The sequence below is a fragment of the Cyprinus carpio genome, unplaced genomic scaffold (assembly GCF_018340385.1).
Source record: "Cyprinus carpio isolate SPL01 unplaced genomic scaffold, ASM1834038v1 S000006741, whole genome shotgun sequence".
Lineage (NCBI taxonomy): Eukaryota > Metazoa > Chordata > Actinopteri > Cypriniformes > Cyprinidae > Cyprinus > Cyprinus carpio.
The window spans coordinates 515,379-542,367 of record NW_024879340.1 but is presented as its reverse complement, the minus strand read 5'-3'; the positions used below and the strand labels follow the sequence as shown (position 1 = coordinate 542,367).

Genomic DNA, 26,989 nt, shown 5'->3' with positions numbered 1-26,989 from the left:
TTTTTTTTCCAGGTGAATCTAGTGATGAATCTGGAAGGCTGTGATTTGTTGGCAGAGAAGGTTGATCGTGCAGAGTTTGTGGGTTTGCTGAAGAAGATGTTGTTGATAGATGCAGAGGAAAGAATAGCCCCGAGTGATGCCCTTAGCCATCCTTTTGTTACCATGCAGCACCTGTTAGACTTCCCCCACAGCAACCAGTGAGCAGATTTTCATTGCTCAAGCTTGTTTATGATTCATTCCTTCTGACTGAAAAAGCTCTTTGACAGAGGTTTTGTGTTCTGAATTCTGTCTTTATAGTGTCAAATCCTGTTTTCACATCATGGACGTGTGCTGCTCACGACCAGGCAGTTATGAGTCTCTCAGTCGGACCAAGGCTCCGTTTGTCAGGACTGTCCCGAGCACTGGTGCTGCGCCCAGCATTACCCTGCCCTTCTGCAAGGTGACTGGCATTCACACTCAGGTATTGAAAACATTAACATTACTGTCAGGAACATTTCAATGCTGCTAAAACACTTGTGAACACTTCAGATTTTTTTGTATTTCTACATTCAAATTTTTGTTTATATTTTTGCTCAGAAATGTCTTTTGACTGAGACATGGCAAATTTTGTTTGCTTTCACGGTTTTCACTGTTTACAGTATACACTTCCTGTTTTCTTGTTACCCAGCAACCTTGTAAAAACTGTTTTTGTGATGCTATCTGCAATACTTTTCAAGTGAAGGTCAAAGCTGTGTGTGACGCATGTTTTGAGGCCTCGAAGTTTATGTTCCGGTAGCTCAAACAGTAGAGTTTGGTTCCCAGAAATGCATTGACTAATAATGAAGAAATAAATTACTACCTTGAATGTAAGGCTGCCACAATGTCAGATTTTTACCTCTACTGTGGGTAAAAGTTGACCAATGAATCAACAGTGAATCCATTGAGTTTTTACCAAAAGTAAACTTTAAAAGCCTTATAGAGGAATTTAATTTGGTCGTTTGTACTATTTTGAACTTGTTATTCGCCATGAAAATTGCAAAGGAAGTTGGCATGGCCTTAAAACGCCAACCAACCAACCAAACAACCAGATTTCCACCGCACAGTTATTGTGGCCAAAAGAATTAAGTATCTATAGAAATTAAAAAAGAGTGTCTCACAGTAGTAGCCACGCACTATGTTTACATCCATTAATTTTGCTGTGTTCAGAACTGGAGAAACTCTGCACAGTATTGTCAATGTTAGTATTGAGTATAATTGTCATTTTTACCTTGATGACATCTAAAAAGTAAACTGACAAGAGCTGACCAGTTCAGAAGATGTGAGACGTAAAGAGAAGCATGGTTGTATAATATAAATACGCGCATGTATATGAATTAGAAAATAAGCGTTTACATGAATAACTGGATTATTTCAGGTCTACAACACCTCTTTCAATCAGATCAAAATTTAATTAGCATCGATCAAGGTGATTACAAAAATGCTTGTCAGTCTGATTAACCATCAGTCACATTATAAACAGATTTTTTTAGGATGTATGCAAACTTGCATCTTGCTGCCACTTGCTATGCTTGAGTGTCAACTGGCCACTGGATTATTTTCAATAATGTCAGCTTTCTTTGGATAAAACTGTCTTCCAAATGCATAAATGGGTAACCTTATTGCACTTTTCTTGATGTTAGCAACTGATTACATTATATTGTTACTGTTTTTGTTTTAAGTACTGCATTAGTTATGGTCTCTCACAGTTTCTAGTTTCACAGTTAGTGGGCTTCAGCAGTACCATTATCAAGTGTATCAAACTGGTTGCAGTCATGGTTGAAAAAAAAAAAAATGTAGACAATATTTTAATTGTCAAATATATGTTTGATCAATATAGGGCATGCATAATTCCTGCTTCATTTGTCCACCAGATACAGTATTACATCATCTATCCTTTAGTTTCTCTGTCTTGCACTCCTGTCACTATGTTCTTTTATTGTGGCTTCTGCTTCTTGCCTTTTATTTCGTTAACATGTGGACTCATTCCGCATGACATGCACCATTCAGCGCAAGTGATGACAGGCTGTCAAAACACGACTGTCACAACACACGCTGCCTCTGACGACGTGTAAAATTAGCCTCAAAATAAATATTTCCTCCTAAAAAGAGGCTGTCAGAAACGAGCGTTTGATGCAGTTTGTAGGATGATATGTGTTGCTGTATTTCTTTTAGCTGTCCATGTTAATGACTCTTATCACTTCTGCATTGTGATCTTTCTTGTATCTCACAAATTTGAACCCTTATTGCCGTTGTCATGGCAACATTGCTGACATCATTTCAACCTGGAAAGATCATTCGGTTTCCAAGGAGAGACACGGCAGAAGAACTTTCTACCCACACCAAACTGACCTGAGATAACACAGAGAAGATTGTTTTAATGCAATTTGATGACCCTTTAAGCATGGTAGCTTTTTTTTTTTTTTTTCAACATAATGTGTCCCTCCTTGACTCCCTGTGCAACATTAAATTTTGCAAACTGGTAAATTGTATTAAAGGAAATGAATCTGGTGGACTGTTTGCAATTAGCTGGAAAAGAAGGACACTGACTGTGTACCTATTAAAGGAGTTGCCCTGGTCTTGTTCATACAATTTTGATCACAGTTATGCTGTTTATGCACTGTTTGTGTTATTTAGTACCCTGGAGTTATGGCTGTGATGCTTGGGAGTGTTAATTTTGATCGAAATGCATTGCCACAGGTGTATAAAATCAAACACCATGCTATGTAACCCTGCATTAACAAGTATTTGTGAAAAAAGGGTTGTTCTGAAGACCTCAGTGAAGGATGCCACCAAGCCAGTTTGTGAAATTTTATCCCTGCTAGATATTCCACGGTCAACTGTAAGTGGTATTATTGGAAAGTGGAAGCTTTTAGGACCAGCGGCAATTCAGTCACAAAGCGGAAGACCATGAAAAGTCACAGAGCAGAGTCAGTGAGTGCTGAGGCGCATGGTACAGTATGTAAAAGTCACCACCTCTTTGCTGATTCCTGAAGAGTTTCAAACTTCCACTGGCATTAATAACAACACAAAAACTAGGCGGCGGGAGCTTCATGGAATGGGTTTCCATGGCCAAGCAGCTGCATGCAAGCCTCACAACACAATGTCAAGTGCAATGCCAAGTGTTTGATAGAGTGATGTAAAGCATTCCACCATTGGACTCTGGAGCAATGGATATGTGTTCTGTGGAGTGATTAATCATGCTCCTTTATTTGGCAGTCTGATGGTCGAGTCTGGCTTTGGCGGATACCAGGAGAACGTTACCTGTTTGATTGCAATGTGCCAACTGTTAAGGTATGGCGCTGTTTTTCGGGGTCTGAGCTAGGCCCCTTTCTTCCAGTGAAGCGAAATCTTAATGCTTTAGCATACCAAGACATTTTGGACAATGCTATGATTCCAATGCTATGATTCTTTGTTGGTACACTTTGGGGAAGCGCCTTTTCTGTTCCAGCATGACTGAGTCCCAGTGCAATAAACAAAGTCCATAAAATATGGTTGGATGATTTTGGTGAGGAAGAACTTGACTGGGTCGCACAGAGCCCTGAACTCAACCCCATCAAATGCCTTTGGGATGAACTGACACAGAGATTGCAAGCCAGGCATTCTCGTCCAACATCATTGCCTGACCTCACTAACGCTCTACTGGATGAACGGGCTAAAATTCCCACAGAAACACTTTATAATCTTATGGAAAGCCTTTTCAGAAGAGTGGAATCTGTTTTAGCTGCAAAGCTGGGCCAACTCCATATTAATGTCTATGTAATTAGAATGTCATGTCATTTTCCTGTTGCTTATAATGGTCAAGATGTCCCATTCCTTTTCCCCATATAGTGTAAAGCTGTACATATAGCTGCACAACATATATTTAAGTATAAAGTGCAATAAAAGGCATTAATTAAAAAAGAAATTATAATAACAAAGCTTGATAACAACAAATTATCTTGTTCAGAAGTCATCTGTTGCTTCCTTTTACATCAGCGATGTCTTGTGCATGAGTCCTTATACATCAGTAACTCCATAAACATCAATGACTTCCTGTTAAGAACCAAGCAAATTAACTTTTGTCATAATTCTAATAAGTTTTATATTTATTTTAATTTACATATTATCTGGACTTGTGGCAAACACAAAAATTCTGTAAAATATAGCTTCATCAGGGCAGTACTGATGTTCTGTCTAATAATGCTGTGTCGCCCCCTTTTGGACATATTAATGCAGTTCACTTTAACATGTGTCCTTTGTTGCGCCTTTATTTCAAGGAACAAAATATAATACCTATGGTGCACAGTACTAGATCGAAAATGTATAGTGATTACAAGATTTATGGTGGTTTTAGGGTTAGGTTCTGAGTTAGTACCTAGTTATTACACAGTTATTAAAGTGACGTGACATATAGCCAAGTATGGTGACCCATACTCAGAATTCGTGCTCTGCATTTAACACACACACACACAGCAGTGAACACACACACCTGGAGCAGTGGGCAGCCGTTTATACTGCGGCACCCGGGGAGCAGTTTGGGGGTTCAGTGCCTTGCTCAAGGGCACCTCAGTCGTGGTATTGCCGGCCTGAGACTCAAACCCACAACCTTAGGGTTAGGAGTCAAATACTCTAACCATTAGGCCACGACTTCCCCACAAACTGTATTACACAGCAATTACATAGTATGTAAATGTAGAACATGAATGTGCAAATGAATATGACTCATTTAAACTTTATCTTTTAGACTGTATGTTCTGATTTTTCTCTTTTCTTCTAATTCTGTAGGCTTTAGCCTCATCCGGCCCTTCAGTGATGCATCCTGGAATACCTCTCCAGACAGGAAGTGCTCAGTTTGGTGACTCTTTTCAACAGGCGCTTATTCTCTGTCCCCCAACCTTGCAAGGTACAACTGTGGGTGTGTGTGTGTGTGTTTAAACAATAATACATGTCAGTGTTAAGTATCATCGAGATACTATTATAGTTTTGTTAATATTTTAAATGAATTATTTTCTCTTTTTTTTCATTTTAATTTAGTTATTGTTAATGAGTCAGTGCTTTAGGTCATTTTGTTGTTTTTTTTGTCTATAATATTATATGTCTATAATGTCTATAATGTTTTAATAATTTTCAAATGAAAATAATAAAGTGTTATTTTATTTTATTATTGTTGATTATTATTATTATTTGTATTATTATTTATGTATTTATTTTTGCAGTAATGAAGTGATGTAAATTGTGTTAGTTAATGACAATAAACCTGCCTCATGTCACAGGTCTCCCACCCAACCCAAAAAAGTCAATGGGATACTCGGTGCGTATGGAAAGTACAGTACCACTGGTGACACAAGCCTCTGCCATCCAGCCTCTACAGATCAGACCAGGGGTCATTACACAGGTAAAGGGATTTCTAAGGTGTAGACATGGCTACCCTTCTGTTATTTATCCATAACATAAAGTTAAGCTGCTTTTTTTTTTAACTGGTTTCAACTTTTTTTTTTATTTATTTTTTTTATAGCAAGCATGGTCAAGCCATGCCCAGCAGATCCTGGTGCCCACCTGGCCTCAGATGGCCCCAGTGGCACCTGTGGCACCTTCAGCAACAACAATGGCCTCAGAAACAGTGGCAGGTCCACAAAGACTAGCTGATTGGGGGTGGGTGAAATGAGTCTCACTGTCATGGTATAGCAGTATGTGCTGCTATATTTATCACTAAATTGTTCTGATGTTGTAACACGTTTCAGACTCTTGTGTGAGTCATCTTTCTTTATGCACTTTGAAAGGCTTTGTTTCTCTTTATCTTTTGCAGGAAAGTTCATTCCCTTGGCAACCATTACAGCTCTATGATGCCCCACCACCAGCCGCTGTTAACCAACCCAATGGCCTTGTCAGCTCACCAGCCTATCAGCATAGGGATCGCTCATGTGGTGTGGCCACAGCCAGCTGCTAATAAGAGAAATAAACCATCTTCAAACAGGTTAGTCCACACATCATATCCAGACATTCGGTTGATGTATGAAGGACTGGAAGTCCCACTTAAAATCTAAATTTGAAGTAACCAATCATCAAGTAATTAATTAAAACAGGTTATAAAATCACTGTACTGTATTACAAATAAATGGACATTTAAAAAAAAAAAAAAAACTGTAAATATGTAGTTGATTATGAAAAATAATGCGCTTAAATTGTTTATTGCATTGCACTTCGTTTTTTATTTTTAATTTTTAAATTTCAGGTTTAAGACAAAACATTACTCTTATTAATCAATACATTGGTCAATTTGTAAGTTGTTTTGTTTGTTTGTTTTAGTTGTATTTATTTTAAGTTTATTAAACTATGGAACTAAATTTTAACTTTTGTCATGTTACTTTTTTTGACACACCTTTCACCCACAATACACTCTGTTTCCATTACTCAGCATTCCAAACACATTTTTATTGGTTAATTTGTAAAGAAAATAAATACAGTTTATTTTTAAAATGTAAATATGGTAAATATACATTAACCTAATAAATAAATGTACCTCTTAATATTCAATCAATAAATATATCAGTAGGGATGTAACGATTAACGTGAGCCGGTTGAAAAACGGTATATAATAATATGTGATGATTCAAATTGGTTGAGATGCTAAACAAATCTTGATTCAATTAGGGGTAGGAGTTTATATGAATGTTTTTCTGAGGGGAACCTACTGTCTCTATAAAAGTTTAGGTGGTATTTTTTATTTTCAACTTGCCTCTGTATAATGCATATTAAAGTTCATAAGTTCAGCACTGCTTTGTTTACAGCAGAAACCAAGGAAACGCTTTAAGCGCCACCTGCTGGCAGAGAGTGAATCTGCATCTCATTCAGCTCGTCTGCTGTTTCTGTTTCATGCAGATATTTTTGAAGTATAATTTCAAAACTGAAGTCAAATCATTCTGTTTTTGCTTCAGATTTCGAAATTATACAATCAAATTTAGATTAAAAACTGTGCATGTTGCATGTATGCAGCATCTTTTTTGGATCATGATTAAAATTCAGTGGTTGCCTCTCATTTTAAATGGAAAGAGCACAGACAAAGCCTTATTTTGTTTATATGAAGAGATTTATTTTATTTCTGTTATTTATTTGATTTGGGGCTTGTTTTACAATTTCAATTTAGTTTTGTTATTTACATTTACATTATATTTAAATGTAGTTATTTAGCAGACGCTTTTATCCAAAACGACTTCCAAATGAGTACAATAGAAGCAATCAAAACCAACAAACGAGCAATAATATGCAAGTGCTTTATTAGTATATTATTATAGTGTTACATTTCAATTTCACAAAGAAGCGTTCAGCATTTTGTCCAAGCAATAATAAAAGGACACACTTAATTTAATTTAAAAAAAAAATAAAATTGTGAATTGAATCGAATCGTAAAATCAAAATCACGAATTGAATCGTGAGTTGGGTGAAACGTTACATCCCTATATATCAGCATTTCTTGCATTTCTTTACATAATCATTTTACAGGCAACTTTGCAATTAGCATTTCAAAGTTGAACACTTTTGTCTTTTGGAAAATTTTGGTGTAAATTTCAGTCCCAAAACACACTTTAACAACATTAATCAAGAAGTCAGTTTATTGTTCTGTCAGTGAAGTTATTTGTTCAGTTTGTTATTTTCAAATTAATTTTAACTGAAGTCACACACTTTGCCCTCCATGTTGATGGATACTGCTTCTGCTTCTGCTTTTTTTTTTTTTTTTTTAAGTGTTATCAGCAAGCAACATTGGTAATTACATTCTTGTCATGCCTACCTATTCTCATCTAATTCATCATTATCATCCCCACCAGAAGTAACAACTTCATGCACAGCTCCAATTCCCAAAACTCATCATGCCAGTCCCAAAAGATGGTAGACAGTGCCAAAAACACAGAGGAGGCGGCAGCGGATTGTGTAGTGGAGGCGGAGTCTGAGGCGGTGCCAGAGGAGGAGCCTGTGTGCTGTAAAGCAGAACCAGAATACGAGGACTCTACTGTGTCTCAGAAGCAGAGACAGACCATTGTGATCGCCGACTCTCCAAGCCCTACAGGCAGTGTCATCAGTATCAGCAGTGGAACAGATGAGGAGGGGCCGGACACTCAGAAACATTCACTAGAGTGAGCTCACTTTCTGACATATGTCTGGATGTTTTAAAGAGAAAAAAATCCATCAGAATTTGTTCACCCGTTCATCTGTTGCTCTCAAATTTATTTATTTAATGAAGCCAAAAAATTTTCCTCACAAAAATTTACTGGAAAAACCAAATGTGTCCACCTATGTTTGGCCATATTTTACATCTCCTTCAGTTTACAGTGCGACAAGGTGAAGAAGAGATAACAGATAAAAAAAAATAATAATAATAATAAAAAATGAGGTGATCTATAAAAGGTTTCAGCATTACGATACTGCACTGCACTAATTTCAGCTGAACTGTATATGTGACAAATGGCTTGTAAAGGTAGTATATGTATAATCTACAATAAAATGGCCAGTCAATTTAAGAGAAGTATTGCCCTATAAAGTTAAAAAAGTTGAAGTTACATTTTTGTCACTGTTGTTAACTAACCACCACACAGAACATAAAGAGCTTCCGGAGTCAACTGTCCAAAACAGGCCTAAACCAGTCAATGTACCAGCACAAAAACACACTCAGCTATACACAGTCTAATTATCGTTATTAACAAAATCACACATTTTTTGTCAATGTTGCACACCCTTAAAAAGCCATGTTTAAAAAGTATACAAAATTTGTTTCAGGTGCAAGGGTAGCCCGGAGTGTGAGGCATGCCAGAGCACACTGAATATGGAGCGTGTGTGTTCCCTTAGCAGTCCTGATTCAACCCTTAGCACCAGTTCATCTGCTTCAGAACAGTCCAGCGCCTCCCCCTGCAAGAGACCCAACAGGTTTGACATTCACACATGCACATAGTTACTTGTAGTCTGAGGACTTAAGGCCTGTTCACACTATGACCAATATTGGTGTGATATATGAATGGCTGTTCAAACGGACACAAACATTTGCATGCCATTTAAGCAATATTCTACTGATGTGATCCATATCTTTTCCATCACACTGCAAAAAAAAAAAACTGGTCAACCAAAAGGATTTGTTTTTTTGGTCACATTCCCAGAGCTGCTGCTGTTACTTAATACTGCAACTTGGTGGTGCTCAGGAGCAGACTTTCTGCTAAGCAACAGTAAAGAAACAATCCAGATAGTGGCTCCCCTTCTCTGTCCTTGTATTTGGTTTTATTTCATAAACACCAATCAAATCTGAACGGCTGGTTGAAAATATGTAATACTATTTGACTTATTTTCTTCTCTGAGACAAGTAGATTCTAGAAATGAAAAGTTACGTAGTGCTTTGCATAACCAGAGTATTTCAGACTATTTTCATTCAGCCCGCCTGCAGTTGAACAGAAAAATTGCTAGCAAAAATGGAATTTTTGTGACATTCAACACTTTTGTTAGTGTGAACACCTCTAGAATTACACTTTGTCTGTATAAAGCTCTAGACTTCTACTCATCATTACTCCAGTCTTCAGTGTCACATGTCCTTCAGAAATCATTCTAATATGCAGATTTATAATTAGTGTTGGAAACAGTAATGCTGCTTAATACTGTTTGGGACCTGTGATTTTTTTTTTTTTTTTTTTTTTTTTTAACAGGATTCGTTGATAAATAAAAAAAGTTAAAAGGGACAGTGTTTATTCAAAATATAAATTTTGTTACAATATAAGCTACTATTCAGAAGTTTGGGGTCAGTATATTTTTTATAAATTAATTCTTTTATTCAACAAGAATGTGTTAAATGGATAAAAAGTGATTGTAAAGACTTATATTATTAAAAAATATTTCTGTTTTAAATAAATGCTGTTCTTTTTAACTTTTTATTAATCAAAGAATCAAAGAAAAAAGTATCACAGGTTAAAAAAAATATTAAGCAGAACAGCTTCAACAGTTTCAATGCTAATAATAATTCAGCATATTAGAATGATTTCTGAAGGATCATGTCACACTGAAAACTGGAGTTATGACTGACGAAAATTCATTGTTGAGTCACAGAAATAAATTATATTTTAAAATGTATTCAAATAGGAAACCAGTATTAGAAATTGCAATAATATTTCACAATATTACTTTTTTTTCTTTTTTCTGTATTTTTGATAAAAAAAAATAAATAAATAAACAAATCTTACTGATCCCAAACTTTTAAATGGCAGTGTATATATAAACACACACACACACACACACACACACACACACACAAAAGTTATGTAGTGTTTTTCCAAGCACTCTCTTTCAGTGAGTATGTTTGTGTGTGCTATGTGTGTCTGAGTACTATTTATTTGATCTTTGTTCAGTATCTCAGAAGATGAGCGTGAGAGTGGATGTGAAACGGTAGACGGCTCGCCCGCTTCTGTGTCCTCCAGTCGTGCTGACAGCCCCTTCCTGGAGGCCACCTATATCAATGACAACAACCAGAACTGCAAAGCCAATGGAACCACAGAGGCTGAGTCTACCAAGTTGCCCGTCCGCACCATGGTGGTGCCGCCCATGCGGCTTCAGAATAATGAGCCGATGGGCCTCACAGGTAAGAAATCTCACCAACCCTATTAAAATACAAAATTTATGTTGTATGAAAAAGATTAATATTATTTAAAGAAAAAGGGCAACTGGGTGAAAAGGCCTGACTGAAAAAAGTCAGTCAAGTTCAAATGACCACACCTGTCAAGGGATATAAATAGCTCTAGTTTGAAGCAGCAGGTTTCCATAGCGCACTCACAATGGAAGTGACAAGATGAGACATTTACCTGTTTTAAGCACCTTGATAACAGTAGGGGATGTCACACTTGACTGATGTTGGTGAAATCTCACCGCTCCTCCTGAAATCCACCAGAAATCAGTGAAGCTTGTCAAAATAAGAAGAGGCACTACATGCACAAGCAATCATCATGGACAGCAGTCAACATTTGCAATGAAATTTTTGGACCAGAACACATTTGTTGGTTCATTATGTTTGTCAGTTCTTTGTGAACTGAAGATGAGGAGCATGATTTCGGTTTATTCATTGCAAAAAGAATCTGTTTTGTTTTATATATTGAAAACAGATTTGATAATAAGCAAACTGGTTATAGAAAAGCTGTTCTAAAACATCTTCCCCAAAAAAGCAATTGGTCTCATGTTTTTAAATAGTGACGGTTAATGGGATTAAAAATGTTTAGTCTGTAGTTTTTTATTTATTTATTTATTTTTATATTTTACTTTACTTCCCTGTGTTTTGAGGGGGAAAAACTAATGTATATTTTCAGAATTGAGAATTGATTAAACATTTGCATGTCCAAAACTGAAATTACACCTATCTTATTTAAAAGGCCAGGTTATGGTTTTATAATCTTTGAATTAGTTTTAGGGCTGCCCTTGACTAAAGATTTTTCTGGTCAATTTGTAGTCATTCATTTTAAGTGTTAATCGACTAATCGTACATTTATTAATAACCTATTTAAATCATAATGAGCATTTAATTGCCTACATAGCTTAAAGAGCAGGTCATATGGTTTTTTAAAGTGTCCTAATATTGTGTTGGAGTCCCCTACAACAGGTTTAAATGCATCAAAGTTCAGAAAAGTAGTTCTTAAAATAATGACAAACAAAACAATAAAAACAATTTGTTTAACATGTATGCAAGCGAATCGTGCCCACAGTTAAAGTTTAGCTGCTAAACTTTAAATACTTAACAAAACAATAATGGTGGATACGTTAGCCGAGTGCTAACGTGACTAACTGATGAAACGATAGTTTGAAAACCAAAATATGCCTACTGTAATGTCTGAAGAACGACAGACAAAAGACGCTTTGTGTTTTAACCTTTAATTATAATGCAGAACAGCTGTATCACATGTGCACCAGCCTAACTAACTCGTTTCTCTCTACCGGGTCTTTTACTCCCTGCATTAACCCTATAACTACACGACCAGCACTATCACAATGATTATAAAGTCTGTGCGCTACACTACATTCTTTGTTATTAAACAAAGTAATTAGAAAAATGTCAGTCTACATTAATCTACACATTCTTAGGTTCACAGCAAATTATCAGAACTATTTCAGTAAAACACTAATATCGTGCTTTACCTGGAAACCTAAAGCTGCACTAGGTACATCACATGTTAGCAAAAAAAAAAAAAAAAAAAAAAAACCGGCTATTTTGAGTACTCAATTGAAAATATACACATAGCATATCAATTGTACATACAGGTTGTGGTACGGTGACGCTTGTTGGTCCAAATACAGAAGATTAGAAGCCACTGAAGATAAAAGGCAAGATTAGAGAAGCAGTCCTTGGTAAAATGACGAGCACAACAAAAGGTTCGAATTGTATTGCTGTGGTATCGTGGAACACAGCATCTTCTCGACACAGAGAGTGTTTGTATTTCGTGGGCAGGCGGGGATTATGCTAATGTGTTACCCAGTGACGTATACTGGTAACAGGCAGAAGATTTGAAAATATAACGACTAAAGGCATTTCTGAGTTGACTCTTTCTTTTGAGAGACAATATCTTTATTTATCATGCACTTTTTTTGATTAACAACTTTGAAGACTGTTTACATTTAAGGATAGCTACCTTACAAACTGCAAAAGAGATATTTTTCGAAAACCCATATGACCTGCTCTTTAATAATCGCTCAAGCACACGCATGAAGTTTGCCACAGCGCACCACAGAAGCTAATGATTATGAATGTGTCAGGTAAAAACATTAAGGAGGCTGGATTAACATTTTAATAATGTATTGATACACTAGTGCTGTCTTTGTTTTCAGCATAAGAGATTAAGTCTGGGACACTGACTCTTCATCTCCCCAGTAGTGGATGCTCCTGTATGCATGTTTCACATGGATCACATAATCTTTCAATATTTGTTTTCCATTTGAATTGGTTAATTTGAAAGTAGACATTTCGCTCTCTATAGATATATTTTTCATGTCTGTAAGGCAAATGTACACAGAGTTTTGGAGTTTCGCGCTCAAGTTCACAGAGACTGAGACGGCAGAAAGCGCATCCTATTTGCTTTAACAACAACACATTGCGCTTTTGTAAAATATTTAATGTGAGTGTGCACAAATAAATGTAGAGTCTTCACAGATTCTAAACATATATTACTCTTATCTGTATGACTGAAAATGAGGGAGTATTTTAAGAGCAAGTGACCGTCACCAGCGCCTCCATCTGTCCTGCAGTGAGCACTACTGTTCAGTTTCCTCCGCACAAACACTTGAAAGGTGCACATTTTTCTAGGTTAACATTAGATTGGGCACCCATGTAAAGTTGTTACTACTTATATATTTCAGATGATAAGCCATATTTGGGGTCGATGAATGATAGTCAAGCGTTTGGATGTTCTGCCTGATTTACTGTATTACCACAAAGACCAGCCATTAAAGATCTGTCCGTCACTGACTGTGTGACTTTGCCTGTGGATTTTTTTTTCTGCGACTAATAACATTTTGGTCAACCAAGCCACTTCTGGTCGACTAACAATTAGTCGACTATTAGGGGGCTGCCCTATTTAGTTTAACTTCAAATTCAGCTTTTATTTTCAAATACCAGGTTTATTCCAAGCTAATGCCTTTGATCTAAGTACAACAAAACAGGGCAATGCTAACTAAATTGATTTGTCAATTTTTTATTAATTTTTTGTGTGTGTGTGTTCTTGAACTCAAGTAATTTTTCTAATTTTTCCTAATCCCTTTTGTAAGAAGTTCAAACATATCTAGCACAATTTCATGAGTCATCTAAGGAGTGTTGCGTAAGTTTACCTGCTCTTTCCATCATCTACTTACAGGGTCATTATGCCCCCCCAAAGGCCGTAGTGGTTCCAACAGACAGCCGCCCTACTCGACGTTACTGGTGAATCGCCAACAGAAGACAGCACAGGCTTTCCCGCCCCTGCAGCCCTCTCAACAGCAGCTCCCCTTTGGACAGGTCAGTTTCGTGTCATTTGATCGGTTGTTGTATAGTCAGCTAGATATTAAGATACTATTACTACAACATACTAATGCAAATAATAAATATATTAGAAGTAAAAAGTAAATAAATAAAAAGAAGCTGAGATGTGTGAATAAAAAGGTGTTCAAAAATTATTGATGCCTTTTCACAGTGAGAATAAATTTTGCCACATATTTTACCATCACATATAAGTAGAAGCACTGTAGACAATATGAAAATAAAGAATAATTAAATTACATTTATACTTATTTAAAAACATATTAAGGGATTTACGATATTATCAGAACATTATCGTAATTGGCCGATAAAGGCTTAAAATGTAAACATCGGCATTGGCTGATTTGGGAAAAAAAAAATGCTGATATGCCTTGCTGACAAAATGGATAGCTCATAGACGATGTGCTTAGGGTGTGATAGTGATAAGATCACATCAGCAGAGTGGTCATTCTTGAAACAAACTTTTGCCTAAATTATGATTTGATTCACTGTTTTTGGATTGCCGCATTTAATTGAGAATGCACGTACAGAACAAAGTGTCCAGTGTGCGAGAGAGTTAACAGTTACTAGCATGAAGGAGCAACAGCAGCAGCCTCCCCCATCCTATAAGGCATTTTATTTACTTAGGGGGCGCTGTTGGCCTAGTTGTAATAAAATGAAAGTAAAATACACAAATGTCATTAAGATACTTGTGTTTCTGAATAAAGCAGTATCGATGTCATAAAATCACGAGTCTGTTTTGATTTAAAGGTCAGAAGCTATAGCTTACATGAATAAAAACGAACATGACACTTGTAAATTAATTTACTATATACAGATTTATTGATTTTTTTTCTTTTTTTTTTTAAATTAATAATGAAAACTTAAATATAGATTTTTAGAATTTTTACAGCTCTTTTGTTTTAGACCATCTATTAATGTTAAATCCACAAATAAAATGTTAATAGGTTAGTTCACCCAAAAATGAAAATTAGGCTGTGTTTTACTTTCAGATGAATCTGGTCAGAATTATATTAAAAATTGTTCTGGCTATTCCAAGCTCTATCATTGCAGTCAGCGGGTGTTGGAGTGTTTCAGTTCAAAAGAAGTGAAATAAAAAGCATCTCACATGGCTCCGGGGTGTGAACAAAAGCCTCCTGTAGCGAATCGATGCGTTTTAAAACATAATAATCAATTTAATCTAGCTTGCGCTCACTGTTGTAAACAGGAGCAGTTCCGGGTGGGTGACGAATGGGGGTCGGCTTTGCGCATGTGCCGCTCAGAAGTGATGAACGTGAAAGCGCAGGGGAGAGATCAAAACAAAACAACGGTCACTAATTAGAAGTACAAAACGAGGATTTGTAAAGAAGAATGTCAGAGGATTTCGATATAAGCCAACAGGAGACTGGTTTTCCTTTGCTGAAGTAAGGAAATGCTGACCTCATACGTCATCCGCCCGGAGCTGCTTCCTTGTACAACTGTTGGTGCAAGCTAGATTAAAGTGATTATTATGTTTTGAATATGGATATTTTTCTTACAAAAATGCATCAATTCGCTACAGGAGGCCTTTTTTCAGCCGTGTGAGATACTTCTTTTTTTTATGGATGGGTGCTTTTTGTTTCATTTCTTTTGGCCTGAAGCACTTCATCACCCACTGACTGCTATGATAGAGCTTGGCATAGCCAGGAAAAATGTTTTATATAACTCCGACTGGATTCGTCTGAAAGAAGAAAGTCATATACACCTAGGATGCCACGGGGGTGAGTAAAACACAGACTAACTTTCATTTTTGGGTGAACTAACCCTTTAAGGTTTCAACTGCATCTGTCTGAGAGAAAAAAACAACAACACCACAAACAGCTGAAATTGATTTATTATAGTTATTTTCAAGGCTTTCAATGTACTCTCATTAAAAAAAAGAACTTTAAGTTTAATAATTCTAACATATAAGTTTTTGCTCAAAACTAAGGAAAATATGTCAGTATCGGCATCAGCTATCGACCAAAATAATTAGAAAAATATCGGCATATCGACAAAAATCTAATAATGTGCATCCCTAACATTATTAAATGTAAACTGATTGGTTTGTGCTCTAGGTCCAGCATTATGGGTCGTCCCACCAGGAGTGGAACGGCAACTACAGCCACCGCCGGCCTCAAGCGTTCATCCCGCCCACAGTTCATGGCCACACATTCACACTGCCTCACGGCAGTCCCACCCACACAGCCCACCCTCCTCAAACACACCTGGGTGTCCATCCTCACACCCAGCCGACTTTACTGTCCTACCCCACTTCAGGGCCCCTGGTGACAAATGCCCCAGTGGCCCACCTCTTGGCTTCACCTGGGGCGACACGGAATCACATCTTTCAGCCGGCTTTTGGCCTCTCCCATCCGGCGGGACACCTTGTGCACCAGGTTACTGTGGGGCTCAACCGCCTCTTGCCCTCTCCAACCCTCCACCCTCAAGGCCAATTCAAGCCTCTGTTCCCCCCACACTCCTTCATCGCATCACCTGCATATGCAGGCTTCCCGCTCAGTCCCACCAAACTAAACCAGTACCCGTACATCTGAGACTCGCTTTGCACCCCTCTGGAGGGCCGGCGACATGGATGTAAACGTCAGGCTCTCTGTAGAAACCACATACCACCTGGTTCTCGCACCTAAAGCCATGGCGCAAGAGAGAAAGAAAGCAGTTTCTTTGAATTACGTAGACTTGATTGAGTGCAATTAAAATGAGCTTTAAAAGAGGAAAGGTTTGGAAAGTCTTTAGCAAGTAGGTAAAGAAAGTGCACGGTTGAGAAGCAAGCGATTGGATAAATAAGACAAAAAAAAAACTGTTTTGCACATTTGATACATCACCTTATCAGATTTTCAGATCTTCAGATTTGAGCGCTCCTCTAATGAATATCAGCAACGGATGGTGTCCAAAATCATGTGATGGTCAACTTATTTTTATACATTGCCTTTACCTTGTATACAACACGTTTGTTTGTAAAGACAGCCCTGTATGTTGTTCACAACATAAAATGTGTCCACTTGCTGTGTTTTCTTGCGTTCCAAGTATTTGTACTTTTCTCTGCGTCTTTGATGTTGTTTGGAATGGAGTCTCCTAAAGGAGTCGTTCGTCACATGCTGCATGTGTTGCATGATGTTGATCAGAGAGAAACCTGTAGGGGCTCTTGACGTGTCTAGAAGCTCGCTGCATTGTTGTCCCCAGCCATAGTGCCTTATATATCGGCAGTCGTTCATGTTCTACTACACTATCTCTCTGTGTGTATATACAATGTGTTTGTGTGCGTAAGTGTCCTGGACTGCAGCACTTGCAATTCAAATCAGTCTGTGCGTTCTTTGTGTGTGCGTGTGTATATGTATTACGTATATATACACACTGGTGTATTATTTCATGCATAGATAGGCATCAATGTACTGCATTGCACAAACCGCAGTGCTTATTTTTGGATCTGATGTATATTTGAGATGTAGTGAGTTAATTTTTGCATTATTTCTTCGGAAGACAGCATGCTTTTGCTGCTGCAAATGCTTGCTGTTGGATTTGTTCTTATTCTCATTTTTTTTCATTATCTTAAATTAACTAGTTGTGTAGAGGATACAGTGAATTTCTATATAGAAAAAATCTACAAAACTAACAGTATTTGTACTGTTTAGTAAAACTGCAATACAATCTATATAGTTTGTTTTACTTTTTGTGTGTGTGTTTAGTTCTTTGGGTTTGTGTGTGTTTGTGTTTGCTGTGGTGGGCATGGCTTCGACTAGATGAAGACACAAATGCAAATATCGGTCTTTGATTCAGGGTCATGGATTCATCTTAGCCTGAGCAGACCATGCAGTATTTGATGTATAGACACATATGACTATGAGTATATATCTAATAGAGCTAGTTTATTTAGTGCTGAAGCTTGACACGGTGTGTTTAAGGTGTGCAATTATCATTTATGCATGTGTGAATCTATTTTTTTTTCTCTTAATTACATCATTATATCATATGTTGAAAGCTTGTTGGTGTCAACTGCATTTTATACATTCCGTCAGGGAGAAATAAATATATTGTGTGTTATATACACACACAGACACACACACACACACACACATATATATATTGCAGTGTGCATTTTTGTTTTCAGTTTGTTCAGTTTGTTCTGCTTGGTTTGTGTGTTTTTGCCTCTTAAATGAAGTTGCTTGTGCATCACCAAAGACTGTAATTTGAAGGCTCTGTTCCAAATCTAGTGATCTGCCTAAGCAGGCGCTATTTCAAGGCATCGTAGTTACACTCCTGATGCAAAAGTTCTCTGAGATTCTCTTTAATGGAAAGTTATCATCCTCCGCTGCTCTAAGGCTATGTTTACACGACAACGGTGTAGTCAAAAACAAAAAAGTTTTTCCCTTGCGTTTTTAAAAAGTTTCACGTATACACAACAACGATTTCAAAATGTTTACACATATCCATGAAAACAGCCAAAAACGCTGTATTACGTATGCCAGGCCAGTAGTTGGCACTGTCACCTTGTTAGTAAACAGTACTTGTAGGGAAGTGACGATTATATGATGTATATGGTGCGTCTCTGGTGTTGGTTGCAATATTGGTGAAGTAAATCCACACTTTGCTGAAGAAGCGTTAGCAAACTCTTAAGCAGCAACAACAGCACCATGTACTCTGCCATTGTTGTATATGTTTGTTCGCACTTGCTTTTAAAATTGACACGTACTGCGCATATCTACATACCTAACACGTACTACGTATTTACATGATGTCACTGTTTTCAAAGATTCCCGTATTGGGTGTTTACAAAGAAACAATAACGTGCCGTTTTCAAAAACGTGCACTTTGAAACCCATTTTCAAAAATATGCGTTTTCAGTCCCTGAAACGCCGTTGTCGTGTAAACAAAGTCAAAACGCATAAAAGATTCTCATTTTTGGCTGAAAAAGTTGTCGTGTAAAACGGCCCCTAACATTGGAAAAGCATCATGTGTGCCTCTTAAACGAATCACTTTATAGCCTCGATGTCACTGTCACTAAATCACTGTCAGTCATGTTTGCAGATACAGCATGAGAAGTGCCGTTAAAGGAAATCTTACCTGTCACAAAATTGTTGGTGACTTCTATTATAAAACGGCAAATTTTTGCTAGAAACTGTGGATTCATTAGTAAGATTAACAAATTAAATAAAGTCCGTTAAAATAGTTCAGTTTGATAAAAAAAATTGACCATTTTACCTAGGATTTCTCTGATATGAATTTTTATGCTTACGAATGTTAGCTGAGCAACATGCACATTACACATTAGACTATTGAAATCAACTGCTGGCCGAGCCTATTCTCAAGTCATTTGTATGACTTATAGAGTTACAGCATATGTAAAACTTCTATATCGGCTGTGTATGAAGGCAGTAGACAGCAAAGCAGCTCGTTAGGTTTTGGAACAGAGCCATTTCTCTGAGCAAGGTAGCTACTCTTTCTGCATAGACCTCACGTATAACTGTAGTAATTATAGTCATGGGGTAAATTTCTAAAATTGCATTTAAAAAATGGCTGAGGTTATGTTTAGCTTTTTGAACAAGTAATAAGTCGTATCATCTATCTTGAATGTATCATAGACAAGCTGCTATATATTGATTGCCACTTCAGATAGCTGTGAAATTAGATTAGACTAGTTCATATCTGCATTCGTTTATTTGTATGGGTCTCTCTGATTGCCTAGAAGTGGATTTTGATTTTGAGTAAATTTTTTGCTTCAATGTTTGGAGTGTCATTGCAACTACTGTATCGCTGATATTGGACATTTAGAATTGTTTTTATTTTTTTTTCAAATCAGTATTGTATCTTCATAACTGTTCTGGCGCATCACTGCATATTAATGGATGTGTTTGTGTAACTTAATTTGTGTATGTTTACCTGCTTATCTGTTTTTGAATTGTAATAGCTTGCAGGATTGATTTAACTTTATCCAAATGAACAGTTATTCTGCAGTGTTTCAGAAATACAAACATCGCTATATTCGTTAAGGTTTTTTTTTTTTTTCTCTCTCTCCTCTTTTCTTTTCTCAGTTAATATGATAATCAACCCCATAACCTCATACCACTGAGCACTTATTAAAATGCTAGTGTGCAGTACACATGGCCATGTTTTGATATACAGTGTTGTGATTAAATGAATTAAGTGTCCAACTGAATTGTGATTTTATTAATGTTTGTCATTTGAAAGTTGAGAACATGTTTTTAACAAATTATCACTGATGTCAGCTGGTATGTTATATTCATGTTTGGTCATGTCATGTCATGTCATGTCTTTTTTTTTTTTTGTTAGCAGTGTAAGCAACACTGTGTGTGCCTTGATTGAGATATTGGTAATGACACATTCACTTTGCAAAAACAAGTATTCAGCTCACCCACTGATCAGACCAAATATAAGAAATAGCAAACAGTAGAACTTTCCATTCCAGGGATCGAAATGGTTATATACACTTTTAATAAATTAATAAATAATAATTTATGCATAAATTTAAGTTAATAATCAGTAATATATGTCTATTTAATCTTAACCAGCTAATTTTTACATTTTTGACAGTGTAATTTCAATCTTTGCATAAAGAATGTAACATATTGCACCCTGTGCATATTTCGATCCCTGTGAAATGGCATTCACCAGCATTTAGCCTGAATACATCCAGTGTCAATATAGAAAAGACTGTACTCGACACTTTCAGTATTTATTGTATGTTCATATTTAAACAAATTCAAGTGGATATGAATGATTTCTGTTGAACTCTTTTCTATTAACACCATTCAATAAACATAAATGACACCGTTTTAATGACATTCAATGCTTATGCATGTTTTGAAATTATTGTTTTGGAAGGAATGTATTGGCAAAATTACATCTGTTTTTTTTTTTTTTTTTTTTTGTGAATTATTTTACCTAAAATATTTACCAATCAACCTGAAATTGACTTCCCGGTATGTGCTTTTTAATGTGTATACAAGTTTCATGGTTTATAGCATATTTTACAATCTATCAAATAAGTTATTTCACACTGCAAGATACGGATTTCATGTTTCAATTACTTGGTTAATTAAGAGTTTTAAATTTCACTGTTTTGATATTTGTAGACTTTTGTGGCTTTTTGTTTAGGGTTTTGTTTCATTTGCTTATTTGATTTGATGCTACACTAGTTTGTCACATAGCACTTGCACTGTGCAATATTTAACAGTATGAGGACTGGGGAAATGTAACCCTTTGAATATAATGTCTTTACAGAGTGTAATTGATGTTTCCTCTCTAGTTCTCAGTGAATAAAGATGTGACCAAGCCTTCTTTACTTAGTCACATTAAACAGAATTTCCAGGTGACTTTTGGTGAGTGAATAAGAATTCATGGTGTTTTATTGTCAATGTTCACTTTGAATACAAAAGAAAAATAAAGCAGAAATAAAAAATATATATAATGTATTGTTGCAACACTTTCTAATTTTATTACTTATGGAAACAATATATGGCAGGTATCTCTAGGGCATAACATGAGATGTCATCTTTCAAAATGAATCTATCTATCTATCTATCTATCTATCTATCTATCTATCTATCTATGCACACTCACAACTGTGTTTCAGTATGTCAGTATGCCACAGATAAAAAAATTGAAATTACGATTCTTATGTTTTTGAAAGATATCTCATGCTCACCAGTGCACATAAATTTGATCAAAAATACAGTAAAACAGCATTATTAAAAGTATTAAATTTAAATGTACTTTATCCTTCTAATATGCTGATTTGTTGTATACATACATGTACATCTCTCTCTATATTTTTTTTTTTAATGGACATAATTTAGAATTATAGAATAATTTTGTAGAAATCTTTTGTTAAATTATAAATGTCTTCACTAAATGTAGTGCATATATACACACACACACATTATCTATCTATCTATATATCTATCTATCTATCTATCTATCTATCTATCTATCTATCTATCTATCTATCTATCTCTCAGAATAATTTCTGAAGGATGTGAAGACTGGAGTAATGGCTGCAGAAAATTCAGCTTTACCATCACAGGAATAAAATAAATTTTAAATTTAAACTTAAATAAAAATCATGACTGGGTGCATCATTTTGCTGATTCTCTTTATGCTGACAATGAACATGTTGATCAAGTCAGTAAAGATGTAGTGCAGAGGCAGTCCCCTCTGCAACAACAGTGCCTGGAGCTCATGTCTTGGGTTCATATAAGTTTTAAACTTCCATGATCCTGGTTTTTAGTGTTGAAGAAATGGAAAGTAAACCAACACCAACCCAATGCAGCACTGCGAGTGAGAAGGAAAGGTGGAGGCTAGTGCAGGAAGTGATGCGTACATCATTGAAGAACAAGCAAGCAGGGTTGTAGCAATGAGGAAACTGGGTGCCTGGATGAAGTGGGAGCAGCCAGTGGAGAGGAAGGACACCTGGATAGACATAGAAATAGAACCTTCAGAAGATTAAAATTTAGTTTTAGTGGGTGTATGATGTCCTCCCTTGCCCAGCCCGTCATTAACAATAGAGTTCAGAGGAACTAACAACTATAGTTAGCTAATGATGGTTTTGGAAAATGCACCCTTGAGCAGCTGCTCCCAGGCCCTGGTTGATGGCCATTATCCCTGGAGCCATGACCAAGTGCTCAAGACCATAGCTGAGGCAATCAACAAGGGGATCAGTGAGAGCAAAAATGCCAACACTACAGCCAGGATAATTGCATTTGTCAAGGATGAAGAGTAGCCATTAAGAAAAAAAAAATAATAATAATTGTTGGTTTGATCTACACAGCACCTGACTGGACCACACTTAGACCGGACTGGTCTTGGAGTCTTTGAAACACCTTAGCCTACTGGAGATAACTGTTCCTTGGGAGGAGAGGATGGAACAGGGAGTGCTGTAGCCTACATCTGGAATGGGTAAAAAAACAGGTGCATGCCAGTGGAGGTGGGTTGCCAAGGGCTTTTTTTTAGGTCATTTCAGCAAAGCTTATGGAATGCTGGTAATAACTGACACAGGCCAGAGAAGAGCCATCAGCAGCAGCATGGAGGCTGCACAGTGGGCATCAAGATGGCTATGGCTGCAAAGGGGTGACATTTGGGGACCGCAAAATGCCACTTGGACACAGGCTGAGGCTTGATCAACCATGGTCAGGTCACCTGGAAGAGGTGTCTGATGAAAGAGCTGAAACACTCAATGAAGCCAAGAAACAACAATGGTGTTTTCAAGTTTGTGCATTAGAGAATGTATGAATAGCTGAACTAAATATAAAAATAACTATTTTAAGTCTTTTATGTCACTATATTACCATTTTACATACTTTTAATTAAATAAAGCTTTTGTTGGCATGAGAAACATCTTTCAAAAACTGTCCGTATCGGGACATAATAAAAACTCATCTGGTCCTTGGGAGGTCTTAAAATTTGGACAGTTAAACCTCAGATGAATAAAAACACATGACATATCACACCGGGTCACTATTTATTTAGCCCTGCCACGGACCAGAAGATTTTTTAGTCCTGATATGGAAAACCATGGAATTCAACAAGGTGTTCTTTCTTTTTCTAATGAAGTATGTATAATATGTATATATAAATACACACATAATGTATATATTTAGAAAATATTTAAATATTTATACATTTATATAGTCATACTCTTGTATTTTATATTATATATAATATATTTAATATATAAACATAAAAATTTTCTTAAATACATACATGCATGTGTTTGTTTATATTTAAATATACATTGCAAATACACACAGTATACACACATATATTGTGTAAACAAAAACTTATTTTGGTAGCGATTAATCGTTTGACAGCACTAATATATATATATATATATATATATATATATATATATATATATATATATATATATATATATATATATGTATATATATTTATATTAATGAAAGTGTGTATTCCTAATATTAGTATTACTACATAGCCGTTTTTAATTGAATGAGACACAGTTAAAAGAACTTAGGCAACCAGTCAGCATCCAGACCTGGAACAAAATGTTTACATAGTGGTTTTTGTGTATGTTTGTTTCTTATTAGAAACTGGTGGATTATTATAGATCAGTCTAATAGTAATATTCTATACTGACCACTAGAGCATGCGCATGGCACAAAACTGGTACAGCTCCAGCTTCCCTGCATGCGAGTACTCACAAGACAGCTGAACAACAGACAAAGAACTGCATGCATCCTTTCCAACATCCGATCACATTATGGGCGGTAAGGAGTTTGAGGCATAGATAAACCATTCAAAAATGCAGCCCCCTCTCGCTTCCCCTGTGTCGCAGTGATGGTGGACTATGGGCATTTTCACGAATGCGGCTCTACTCTGGCACTTGGAGCGGCGTGACCGCGCGTCCCACTGACTCACGGATCTGAGCAGATGTCTGGTCCAGTACCGACACCGGGCCACCTCCTCTGCAAACACAAATGGCTGGTCGTGTAGAGGGAACGTGGAGAGATGTGCACAGATTGAGCATCCTGAGAGAGAGAAGGAGAAGATGCTCATGCACACATGCGTCTGGAGCGATGCGGAGCACTAAACTCTCATCTTTAGCAATATGCCTACTTTTGTTCCAAAGCGCGCATGCTTACAACGGTAAGGCGACATCTCATCTAGAAAGCATTTTTGATTTAGTTAAAAAGAAAAGCCTGCTGCTGATTGCACATGCATTGAAAGTGATTTCCTTACATTCAAAAACACACACAATCTTACTTTCATCAATCTCAATGTTTTCATACAACCATAGGCCTATACTCATATAGGCTATTGATACATTTTTTTATGCCCTTTTGCATTGCATGTGTCAAATATGCAAAAATGATTAGCCTACACACTACTTTGCCTTGACTTTTATGAACAGTGTGTGTGTGTGATGTAATATGATGAAGCGCACGTGAGTGTCCAGCAGTAACGCAGTGAAGTGTGTAGGCGCGCGCTGATTGATACCGCAGCTCTACACGAGATTGCAGCCATCTATTGTCTTTATAACACACCTTACACGCATAAACCACATCTGTTTCCTGACATTAACTGCACATGCATTATTTAATTGCATGAAATAACTAACATCGCTGTCCCAAAGCGTCTAATCTAGGAACTAATCATTTGTTGAGATCATATTGCACACTAGGCGTCATAAATCAACCGGTGCAAAGGAGCATTAAAACTGTCCACGGCAGCACGGTCTGATTTTAGATGCTGACTGAGGCTAGCTGGTGCTAAAAATGCTGAAAGAGCAACTGCAGAGATCCTGTTGTTTTCAGTGTGAATGAATGTGGACTAAATGTCTCTAATGAATCATGTTTTGGAGAGCAGCCACAGTTTAATGAAAGCTTAATTATTATATTCATGGCAATTAAAATTAAAAGGATGAAAAATATATTTAGTGCAGAATAAAAATAAAATAAAATTCAAAGGAAAGTCTCTCTCTCTCTCTCTCTCTCTCTCTCTCTCTCTCTCTCTCTCTCTCTCTCTCTCTCTCTCTCTCTCTCTCTGTGTGTGTGTGTGTCCAGTTGAGAAGTGAAGATTTGCTTTAACTAGGTCACTGTGCTGTGAGCGAGATACAGTAGATCAGTGTTTTGACCTGTTTGAATATTTCTCCCAAACATTTATAGCATGTTGGAGAGTTCACTTTGGTTGGTACAGGGTTTGGTTTTTGGGTCATATTTTGGTGCTGTCACATAAATTGTGTTCTCTTTACCTACTCTCATTTAATCTATCAAGGCAATAAAAAGTCAAAACCTGTCAAGATAAAAATCCAATGAAATTTGGAGAAATTTAGCATTACATTACTTGCTCACCAGTGGATTCTCTGCAGTGAATGGGTGCCATCAGAATGAGTTCAAACAGCTGATAAAACCTCACAATAATCCACTCTAAACAAATCTTTTATCAACTCAAGTCCATCAATTAACATCTAGTGAAGTTGATTTAATTTGTTAAAATTTTGTAATTGATTTTTGAATTAGATTTTTCAAAACAAGCAGTATAGCTCATTCCTTGAATTATTTCTGTGCAACCAGTTTTTCATTCATCTTAACTGTAAAGCAAATTCAAAACTGATAACCCGTATGGATGGATGTGAAGTGATTAACATGGTAAATAGTTGATATTTGCAAAGCAAATTGGGAAAATGAACACGAAAAGGCATAGTTCAATGGTTTACAAGCTAAAGAGGTATTGACTATATATTTGTAGTGCTGTCAGTCAATTAAAATTTTTAATATAACTACATGATATGTCGATTAATTAATCGAATTAATCACACATTACATTTGGCTGTGAAATTACCCACAAAAGATGATTTAAAAGCTTATTTACAAGCTATTTTTGTGTTAAATGAGAAAATATTAAATAGACATTACAGACAGTAATTTTTTATTTTTTTTCTGGGTGAACTATCCCTTTAAAGCCCCCCAACCCCCAACCCCCCCCCCCCCCAAGTAAACAATACTTTAAATAAGAAACTAAATCTGCCAGCAGGTGGCGGTAATGAGTTCAACGGCTGATTAATTCAGGCTTGAAGTAAACCCCTGTGTTCCATTCAGAAGGGCTCATCCCTAAACCCTAATCCCTTCGGAGTGAGAGCTTCGAAGGGTGTAGGGGACCAAACAACTGTTTCTTGAAGTGCCTTTCTGCGTCATCATCACGTGCCCACACGGAGGCGCCGCCATCATGCATAGAGTCTGCGCAAAGGATCATGGAATCCTGAAGTGTCCATCAGTTGTACCCTTCGAAATCCTTCATTCCGAAGGGGCCTTTGAAGTGGCCAGTTTTGAGCACTCCGGTTTGGAATGACCCTTCAATATGGCGGCCATGATTGTTTTCACTCCGAAGTGCCCTTCGAGGGTGATATATCCCGTTTGGAACACACCGAATGGCTCTCTTTATGAATGGGAATCTGAATCATTGATTCACACAATTCTTCAAAAC

At 36.7% G+C, this 26,989-nt stretch overlaps 2 protein-coding genes across 5 annotated transcripts in view; both read left to right on the top strand.

Annotated features, from left to right (window-relative positions):
- The window catches only part of hipk3b (homeodomain interacting protein kinase 3b), a 55,822-nt gene extending 34,368 nt beyond the window's left edge, over positions 1-21,454 (top strand). The window contains exons 6-17 of one of the 3 annotated variants that reach the window (XM_042755682.1): positions 13-197; positions 298-460; positions 3,235-3,309; positions 4,783-4,900; positions 5,271-5,392; positions 5,513-5,649; positions 5,804-5,971; positions 7,821-8,126; positions 8,767-8,913; positions 10,374-10,603; positions 13,854-13,993; positions 16,090-21,454. In XM_042755682.1, coding sequence (XP_042611616.1) covers positions 13-197; positions 298-460; positions 3,235-3,309; positions 4,783-4,900; positions 5,271-5,392; positions 5,513-5,649; positions 5,804-5,971; positions 7,821-8,126; positions 8,767-8,913; positions 10,374-10,603; positions 13,854-13,993; positions 16,090-16,566 — 2,268 coding nt within the window. In that variant the 3' untranslated portion in view covers positions 16,567-21,454. The remainder of the gene's footprint in view (positions 1-12; positions 198-297; positions 461-3,234; positions 3,310-4,782; positions 4,901-5,270; positions 5,393-5,512; positions 5,650-5,803; positions 5,972-7,820; positions 8,127-8,766; positions 8,914-10,373; positions 10,604-13,853; positions 13,994-16,089) is intronic. The other 2 variants (XM_042755684.1, XM_042755683.1) reach the window with 2 other exon arrangements.
- A 2,598-nt stretch (positions 21,455-24,052) lies between these two features.
- kiaa1549lb (KIAA1549-like b) overlaps positions 24,053-26,989 on the top strand; it is an 87,531-nt gene continuing 84,594 nt past the window's right edge. The window contains exon 1 of one of the 2 annotated variants that reach the window (XM_042755676.1): positions 24,053-24,652. In XM_042755676.1, coding sequence (XP_042611610.1) covers positions 24,484-24,652 — 169 coding nt within the window. In that variant the 5' untranslated portion in view covers positions 24,053-24,483. The remainder of the gene's footprint in view (positions 24,653-26,989) is intronic. The other variant, XM_042755675.1, reaches the window with a different exon arrangement.